The sequence below is a fragment of the Dreissena polymorpha genome, chromosome 9 (genome assembly GCF_020536995.1).
Source record: "Dreissena polymorpha isolate Duluth1 chromosome 9, UMN_Dpol_1.0, whole genome shotgun sequence".
Lineage (NCBI taxonomy): Eukaryota > Metazoa > Mollusca > Bivalvia > Myida > Dreissenidae > Dreissena > Dreissena polymorpha.
In genome coordinates, this window is record NC_068363.1 from 16,153,012 (window position 1) to 16,163,318 (window position 10,307).

General features: G+C 34.5%; 1 protein-coding gene across 7 annotated transcripts in view; it reads left to right on the forward strand.

Annotated features, from left to right (window-relative positions):
• LOC127845541 (mucolipin-2-like) overlaps positions 1-10,307 on the forward strand; it is a 64,053-nt gene that overhangs the window by 15,132 nt on the left and 38,614 nt on the right. For all 7 annotated transcript variants that reach the window (XR_008033252.1, XM_052376552.1, XM_052376556.1 and 4 more), the window contains one exon: positions 7,181-7,336. Coding sequence is in view for 6 of the 7 variants with exons in the window: in XM_052376552.1 (XP_052232512.1) it covers positions 7,181-7,336 (156 nt within the window). In the remaining variant the exon portion in view is untranslated. The remainder of the gene's footprint in view (positions 1-7,180; positions 7,337-10,307) is intronic.

The window sequence follows — 10,307 nt, forward strand, 5'->3', positions numbered from 1 at the left end:
TTGAATAGAATCCGGACACGTGCAGTATTTGGTGACAGCGAAAATGACGTATTAAATTGAGCTCGATTCCAATGAGAAGACACGAACGGATGAGCATTTTGCATTCCCGTACTTTGCTATGTTAATGCCTGTATTTAGGAAATAAAAACATTATTAGATGACTATTGCAAAAGAGGAACGTAGATGAAAATACTACTGTTCCGGCGCTTGACGATTAAAACAAAAAGTATTTTTGTGGCCGTTGACAGAATTAATTTTTATTGCGTAACCAGTTTAATCTAAATTCAATAACAAATTTCTTTTAAAGCCGTTAAACGTAATCTTGCACTTACAAAGATATTTTGAACAATGCTTCTTATACAATTATTCTTCCTATTATATTTTCAAGATTCTATTCTAAACATGACAATTTAGTTTATGTCAATATGGAAATACACAGATGTGACCTTTATGCGATATTTAAAGGGTCTCTTCGCCGGAGTGAAAACGATTCAAAGGGTCCCAAACACACACGGTCTTTACCCATGATGGGCAGACAAAAATTGGAAAAATCTTAAAAAGATAATGCCATCTGAAAACATAGAATAAAACAAATTTGGGACACTTTCATCAACCAGTAAAAATATAATTATTGCTAAAGAAATACAATTTAAACAATGATTAACTTGCAAATTTTATAAAGGGGGTAATTGTAGCGCTTTCAGCAGTATTTTACACGGGTTTAGCAATCAAACATAATAAAAATAAATTTTAGTGATTGTAACCTTCAGCTGCAGCAAGAGTTGTTTTATCAAGATATTGAGTTCTTGACTTAGAAAATATGAAAATGATATGTGTTGAATGACATGCACTTATCAAAATAAGTATTGGTGAAAGTTGTTTGTCATGAACCTTGATGAATTCATTTAATATAACTTAACGCATCAAGACTTAGTATTTATTATAGTTTAAAGTGTCAACATGAATTTATAGCCTATACAATGAAAGGTGGAACGAAAATTCTAACACAACATACATGGGAATTAAAACTCAAGTATTTTTAAAAATATTTAGCTTAACTAATACAGCTTAACACGTATATTTAATAAAAATGATAAATTAATTATCAAAGTGTAATAATGGATTGAAAAGAAATGAGACCGGAAGGGCCTGACAACGATGCTCAAATATATCATAAAGGAATGCCACAAGTCTATGTTCATAAATTAGCATCATTAGTGTCTGATGACGGATATCATGTAAGGTGGAAACGATTATTTGGGACCTACGCATTGTTAAGTTCATACAAATTGAAAATCGGGCACCCGGGCAAAACGCGAAAATATGCTTAATTCAGTCAAGAAGCATTAAAGCCCTTTAACGAGACATAATTTTGGTATTTACATTTTCCAAAACCAAATGTAGTCGATAACTTGCTTGCTCTCTAGGACCATTGTTTGTTTTCAAATTGCGATGCAGATGAGGTATCTTAATCGGGACCAATGTGAGTTTTGAAATGGTAATAAATAAAATATGTTATATATTAGTCCAGGTAATAGAAATGTCAAATCAACATGGGGTCCCGTACAAGGATATTGTTTAACCTTATCTGCAGTGAGTCCACGTGGGCTTCCTCGCCTGATACCAAATTGACAAAGTATTTTCAAATTAGGTGATCCTTTTTGAGAACCTTATTGGTTTTCACAGTATAATTGATTTCCATATTTGGTCCTCATGGACATTTAGGAACAAGTATGGACTGTCAGTATAATACAATAATACGACCCAGATACATTCTGTGGTAGGTAAACATTTAATTTTATTTGCACATTTTTCGTCATGATCAAAGCATGGTTTGGTATGGTGTTCATCTGACTTTGAATAATTAATCATGTTTTAACTATGATATTACGGTCAGACCATTATAAAAGCATGATTACTCCTGATATCCCCCCTATTAAATATACTAATTGAATCATGTCAAAACATAATAAAACATGCTTTGCAATATGGCGAAACAGCATGTTGACTATCATGTCTATTTTGACAGTGTTTGGTTGGTTATTTTTCGGCTTCAGTCTGAACATTTAAAGTATTTTCTAGACCATAAAAGATGTTTAATTCTAATAATTTACCAACACGTACCTTATAAATATGCACTATTTAATTAATTATCCATGCCTACGTTTGTTATCCCCCGCCATATGCGGAGTGATATTGTTTTGGCGTTTTCTGTCCGTCTTTCCGTCCGCCCGTCTTTCCGTCCGTCCGTCTGAAGCCATATCTTGGAAGTGCTTTTGCAGATTTCATTGAAACTTGGTATGAGCATATATATGGATAAGAAAATGATGCACGCTCAACGGCATTATACACCATCTGTTAGTAATGGAGTTAAGGCGCTTTGTATCTTGATAAAAATGCTTTTTAATAAAAGCTTACAGCTTTATCTCCATTTACACATGAGCCAGAGCCATGAAACTTGACATAGTTGTCCTCATTCATCTGGGGGTGATTCACATTTAACACCCATAATCCTAGGGACTAAGGTCAAGGTCACACATAAAGGTCAAAGTAAACACATTTGGTGAATTATTCATTATTTAGTCATTCCTTTACTTTGCCATGAAACTTGCCATAGTTGTTCTCAATCACCTGGGGGTGCTTCACATTCAACACACATAATCTAGGGGCTAAGTTAAAGGTCACACATTGAGGTCAAAAGTCTACACCCATCCATTTACAAACTTTATGTGGCGGGGGATACTAATTGAACGAATTTGCCTGTTTATTCTTTTTTTCTTATTCGCCTTCTTCCCATTGAGTACAGGCTCATCTGGAGCATCTACATACTGTTTGTGTCTAAGATGAGGATCAGCAGTATGCCCCAACAGTTGCCATGTCCCTGTTTACCTCCCGATCTATAGGCGCACAATGTATTATCTGAATCACGACAATCTTCAACTCCAATTGCTTGCAATAAAAGTATATGTTTATGGGCTTTTTCATGGAATGCGTACACTTTAAAATATTGTCTATGATTAAGAGTGAATCGTGGTCTCTAGATTGTATTTGAGTAGAGTTTAACAACACATTTTTCAAATAATTTATCCCTACCAATAATATTCATTAAACATTGTTGTAAAAACAACATGTTCCGGATCATATTTTGCTTAAGTACTGTTTAGCTCACCTGCGCTCAATGTGCTCATGGTAAGCTTTTGTGAACATCTTTTATCGCCGTTTTTTATCCGTAGTGATCCGTCCGTAATCAATGTTTACTTTGCGAATAATACTTGTTTCAGTAATATCTCGGCCGAAGTGGATATCAGGTCAAGAAACTATATTACTAACTCATAATAAAGAAAAGGCTTGAACACCCTGAGGTCACATTTTTGGCATAATCTTCATGAATGTAGTAGAAACATGCGTTTCAATAAATAATTCTAGGCGAATATTGAAACTGCGGTATTTTAGGGTAAATAGTAGGACTCTATGTCAAAAAGAAGAAATAGTGTTCAAAACTGACTGCCATTGGATCCAAAACTTGGTCATTGGGTAAAATGGGAAAACAAAATATACTTTGGGCACAATATTTTTGAATTTAGTCGGAACATGTATTTGATATAAAGTTGGAGCTTGGATCTGGGCAGGTTTTGGATAATAAACTAGACCTTAAAATAAAGTTAAAAAAAGTGTTTATACATTCGAGAAATCACATTGTAGCCCGATCCCAAAATGATTGGTCAGGCAATTTGTTTGGACGAAAGAAGTTTTAAAAATAAAAGAAAAAGCCTGTGAACACTCTTTAAGACACATAATATACCTTATATCTCTGAGACTTGGTCAGAGCCTTCGTCTTAAAGCCTTCGTCTTAATATTATGTAAGACGAGTTTGATACCTAATCTTTCGATTAACCATATGCTCACTACCTACTAAGACAAGTTTTGTTCGTTGAGATCTCATGTGAGCGAATTTAAATCGTTGAAACTCTTGATGCGTGTTGTGTTGTGAAGGTGTATCTTGTCTATAAAAGTGTCTGTTTCGAAATAATAGGCCATGTGTTCCGTCTCATAAAGTTGATGTTCCATCACGAAATGGCCAATTGATTAATAATATTGTCAATATTGAATTTAATTTATCATAATATATGTAGAATATACAATAATAGGTATCACAAGGCATATGTGTTATGAGTGATTACAAATTATCACATTTGTAAACATTAACAATACTTTAGTACGTAACTTCATCTTGTTTTATGGAATCGATTTCTCAATATTCAAAATGCAAGATTGAAAAGAAATGAATTTGTTTTGCAATATCATTTAAAATGATGGATTGTTATTATTGAAATCTTGCATTGGAAAAGAAATATCATTTTTAGTTTTAGCATTTACCTTTTTTTGTCAAAATAATGCTTGTATTTTCGATGCAGTAAAACAATTCACAACAGCATCTAAAATATATGAGACGGACTCAAGGCTTTGAAAATACAAGTAAAAATAAATCCACGATTTCATAGCAGTACATATGTAATGAGAGCGTAGTTCATCAGTTTTATAACTGACTCCCGTACCTCCAATTTCGAATTTTAAAATGCCAGCCAAAAAACAGAGGAAGAATACACTGTGTAGTAGCAACATGCTGTAGAGATCCCTAGCTTATGACTTCAATATATCTTCTACTGACTTCTCTACTATGGACTTTTTATAACTGCCAAAATGCCTAGCTGCATTAATTATTACATTGTTCATTTATATCAACATTGTTAATACCCTTCCCGGTACGGTCTAGCCATTTCCTTTCCTGGCAATCCTCGCAGACGATACAACAATCCTCCGCCAGTGAAGTCTGTTGATGGCTTCTAAAGTACTTCACCCATGGGAAGAGACGTCAACTCTTTCACATTATTCATCTAGCATATATTCTGAAAGCTTCTAGGGCGGTTTTCGGAGCACAGTCTAGCACAGTGAGTCGTGCCTAGTGACGTGTCCAAGCCAAGACAGCTTTCTTCGTTTTATTGTTTTAAGAAGAATTTCATATGCGCTAACAAGTGCTGCCTTGTTCCTGACGTACACTTTGGTCTTTTGCTCCATGTGGGAGAAGTCTTCGGAGTTATTTGCGTTCAAATGCCTATATCTTTTTCCTTTGTCCGCTTGAAGCGTCCAGATGTCGCAGTAATGATTTAGGGTGGAGACTACGAGGGACTTGTAGTGCCTTTACTGGATGGGAAAACTGATGAAGTTGCTTGCCCAATACCTCCCAAGTCTTAAAATCGCTGCGGTCGCAATGGCAATTCTTATTTTGACCTCAGGGGTTATTTTGCTATCCTCGGACAGAGTTTCTCCCAAGATCTTGAAGCTGCTTACCTAGTGCGGCTTGATGCCGTTCATGGCGATGTCTAAACTGATATTGTTCATTCGGTTAACCATGGTCTTCGACCTCTATCACGTTCGCTCCTGTGTTGCATTTCACAGTGGCATTAATTGTCCTGTACATGTTCATTACACATGACACTTTAGCATGTTCAATATGAAATTGCATAACGTTGTTTAAGTGCTGATGCCCCATACTTATTGGTAGTGTATTATGTACAACATATAGAGTGTAAAAAGTATTTATCCAGTTCAATAAAATAGTATCTACAAAAAATACGAGCTTTAGTATAGTTAATTCAGAAGATAAAAAAGAGAGGATACGCCTTTCTTGACATCGGCTTTTAAAGCATTATCAGAGAGTTTAAATCGGAAAAGGATAGCTCAAATGAACAACATGTTGCTAAACTATATAATAAGTCCCGCCAAAGAGTTATTTGTATCCAATTGTCTTATAAGTCGAAGGGAAGATATATATGTATTTAAATTCGATATCATACGAACCTTATGGTGTTTCAAAGGCGTTCATAAACAGCACCGATAAGTGAGTACAATGGTCCGCGAGGTGCGTAGTAATAAAAGAAATTCTTCTAAACAGAACATATATTATGACTTATACATCGTCAGTATAACAAAACAAATACAGCATGATAAGGATGTTCATTTCATGTTAATTGTATAATTTAAGTTCCTACGGTATACATTTCAGTTCATACGGTAGACCTGGTATTGGTCTTTATCATAAAACACATTACATGTGAATATTATATACATATACAGTGTGTTAATTATCCCCACGCTTTTGAAACCGTGGGGATAATGTAATGATCTCCGCTGTCTATCGGTCTGTCCTGGCCACTATCTCCTTGTACACTATTTTTTATAGACTAGGTAAATATATTAATATTGATTACAGTAAGTTTAATGTATCAATAACCATAAAATGTGCTTGTTTATATTTGTATGGTTTTTCCCACAACTTCCTCTGGTGCGATTACATGAATCTCCCGAAACGAGGCTCCGTGTTCACAAAACGATTTTGCAATTGAAATTCGATTTTAACTGACATCGATTTTCATTTTTGCCTATCAACTACAATTGAAATCCATTTTCAATGACAAGCAAATGTCGATGTTCGATTTCAAAAAATGTTTTACACGGAGCCGGGTATTCACGGAAAGTTTTTGCCCTTATTTGCCTAAACTGCGCGTTAAAATGCCCTTTTTAAAAGTAATGCGCCATGACCCTTTGCCCTCCTGGGAAAAACACCAGAGTTAATGTATATTTAATACCCACCTGCACTCAATGTTTGTTTTTATCTACAAAGACTAGCAGAAAAATGTCTCAAATCTTTAATATTAAAGACAAGGGCTAAGTATATGACTACCTTTCTTCATTTAACCTTTTCTAAAAATGAAATTTAGCAGTAAGTTAATAAAGCTTTCACTAAATACTTGGCGATTTATAACACAACCATCCATTCATTTTAACTTCTTCATTTCTACACATATTAACTTCTAATTGATACTGAACTTCTCATACGACAATACGGTCAATCTCAACTACATGTATGCATGGCCCCATTACCAACCCTGGAGCGCCCAGCCCACATAGACCACGCCCACCCAACATTTTGTTTTTACATAACTTCTTCATTTATTCACCAATTGACTTCACTTAATTCTGAACATCTCTTATGACAACACGGTCTGTCTCGACCATGCATGTCCAAATTACCCTCCCTGAAAACGGGTATAAATGAGTCACTCGGTGGTCCGGTTAAGTTAATGAATATTTAAGTAATTGAATAAATTGGGGTTTTCAGAAAGACTTTATGCAATTACTCCGCGACAACAAATGGTTCAACATCAAGTTGTCGTGGACAGTCACACAGGACGCTCTCAAGTGGGACCAACGATACATGGACGTGGGGGACGACGCACTTTCAGAAAAGTGGTTTAACGAGTTCAGACAGAATCTTGTAAGTATAGATGTTGCTTAAGTGAAAAAATATCAATTTTAATCAAAAGCATCAAGAGCAAATTGGTTTCAGACTCTTTCAAATGCATTTATTTGTTCCATTTGTTATTGTTTTTAATTATAAAAAGTGTAATTACTTAAAACTCATTGAACTTAAAATAGCAATGCTGTGTTCAAAAGGGCTTTCAACTCCTGCGTACTTTTGTAGGCTAAAAGGAGAAATGCCGTTCTTTTTAAACCCCGTTTTACACTTGTATTTATTAAATTAAGTGCATATAAAACATAAATATATGTATATATATAACGTTTTCGCAACTAACTTCGATTAAAATGACGGCGTTATTGTCGAGAACGATAACAACAAAGTCGCGAATTTGACATTTTCATTCAAACGGGAAGTGACGTTTATTTGTACATTCGACACATGATAATGATCTCAATAACGAGCCGGCATAATAGGGCTTTGAATGTGGTATTCCTCGCAACTTGAATAAGAAAATTGATGAAAATGTCAGACGAAAGAGATTGTGAAGAGTTTTCCTTTGAACCAGACATGCATGAGCTGGAATTTAGTGAATATCAGTCAGATTTGTCTCAATCTGACTCGGACATCGAGGCATCTTATGTCGATACTCAAGATGAACATCGGTTTGGAAATACGGATTGGTGAATAAATACTTGTCTTATTGTGTTTAATACACATGTCGGAAAACACACAATTTAATGTTGATTTATGTGATTAAATTATACGATTCATAATTGTCAATACTGAATGGACATTTGGATCAGTTCTGAAGGTTTATTGAAACTTCAATTACAACTTCCACTATCATTTATTGATACAATCAAAGCAATGGCATGTAGGTGTAGATATACGGGGATAGTGTGGGGAACGTTGGTCGATAGGGTGCGGGTGATGGTGATTACTGTTTCAGATTTGAAGTTGATTTAATTGGGTTAAGGCTAATCTCTTATCTAATACAATACTGTGTCTGTCAAAATCAACTTGAGAAAACCCTACTGATAAGACACATTTCAGAACCCACAACTTGCCATGGGTAGTTGTGTAAGTTACGAAAGAGAGAAAGTAATCCTTCCCTTTGTGATATTTAATTGTATCCAGATAACTACCATTACTGAGAAATGCCAAGCTGTTTATTGTTCGTGAAATCAATACTTTTAATTTTGACCCATCAACAAAACCCATAACATATAATACTTTTTGTGAATAATTTATTATAGCGTACTTAATAATGTTAGGAAACAATATGTATATGCTTGTAATTGCTTTTAAAATGATATCGCTCACTACTATGTGCGATAAACAGAAATTTATTTGTGTTAAGTATCAGTATAAGTCAGTTTGCACACTTACGTATTTTTACCGACACATTGATGTTCTCATAATTTCTAGAATATAAGAGAATATAAATGATACTGACAAGAATACATATTTTTTTAAACTTTCATTATCACGACCCAGACCACAGCTTGAGTAAATTTGTAAGTTGACTTGTAAATGTATACAATGGGCTGTTCTACTGATTCGCCCAGTAGTCCTGGATAATACGCGAAGGGCTCAGAGTACTGTTTTTTTTTACAAAACAATTGATGCATGCATGCGTATAAAAAATAACGGCATTTACAAAACAATCATTATCTATTAACAACTAAAGACCTAACAATGGTCAATGTTTCTAGCAATATTAATACATTTAGAATTTCTCACGAAATGTCAGAAACTATTAAAAGCATTTTAAAATATGGAATCCGGTATGTGTATTTCGAAGTTTTGTCAGCACGTTTCTTGCACTGAAGCAATTCAAATAACGATTTGCGTTAAAAATATAGCTGTAACACACGCGTTCAATAAAACTTAATGGAAAAGTATAAAAATAAAAAAAACAATATCGATCTTGTCAAAATTGACCATAGGCGCGATATATTCAAGCGTAATAACAATGGACGAGCTTCCGTGTCATATGCGTTTTGCCAAGCTGACGTCACCACAACATAGGTGGCGGATATACCAGAGCGATTTACGGAAAACAATATCATCGTTTTTTATGTATCAAAATGTTTTAGCCATTTTTTATATTTATGATTCAAATCGTTGTTTAATATATTTATTAAGAAACTAGTATTTTCGATATGAAAACGACATTTCTCCTTTAAAATATGAAAACATATTCAAATTCATGAAGCTTTGTGTACCATATAAAAACAACTTGGCTACCCCTGTGAAATTAATACTGATAATACATGGATGACCATTTTTCAAACATGGTCAACCATGTGTAAAAGACCACGGTTGACCTTGAAATAACCTCCTGCACCCGATTGTATAAACGCTGGTTAAAGTTACCGCTCGGTAGCATTCAAACCTTGGTAAGTTTGCGGTTATTCAGGTATAGTAACCTTAAAGGTAACTCGATTGTATAAACACGATATACCGCAAAGTAACCTAATCGCGCATAGTAGAATTTAACCACCGGTAACTTTAACCAAAACATTCCCACAATGCATTTTCTAATGACGTAATTTTCGCGCGAAGTGTTACGCTTATAAACAGCGACATGTATTTTTTTTATCAAATTCATTTACAAATGAATTCACAATAAAATAAAGTGTAAATTTCAACTATGAGTATTGATAATGATGTCGGGATTTGCATCATTTAGCGGAATCCCTGGTGCTTCCAAACTGCAAGAGAGTGCTTACAAAGACGTCTATTCTTCTAGTTGTTCTAGATGTAACATAAAAATTATACATGGTCGTCGTAACATGCTAGACTTTTCTTCTAATTTGGCTTATGTTTACAATAAACTTACTTACTTTATTGTACAATAAGGGAATTTACCATAGACAAATAAAACATTGTGCAAGTTTAAATATATCTTTGTATGCGGAAATCTGCAAATGCAACCGAGTTCACCAACGGCTATTATTTGTGTCGTGTTCTGAGAAAACTG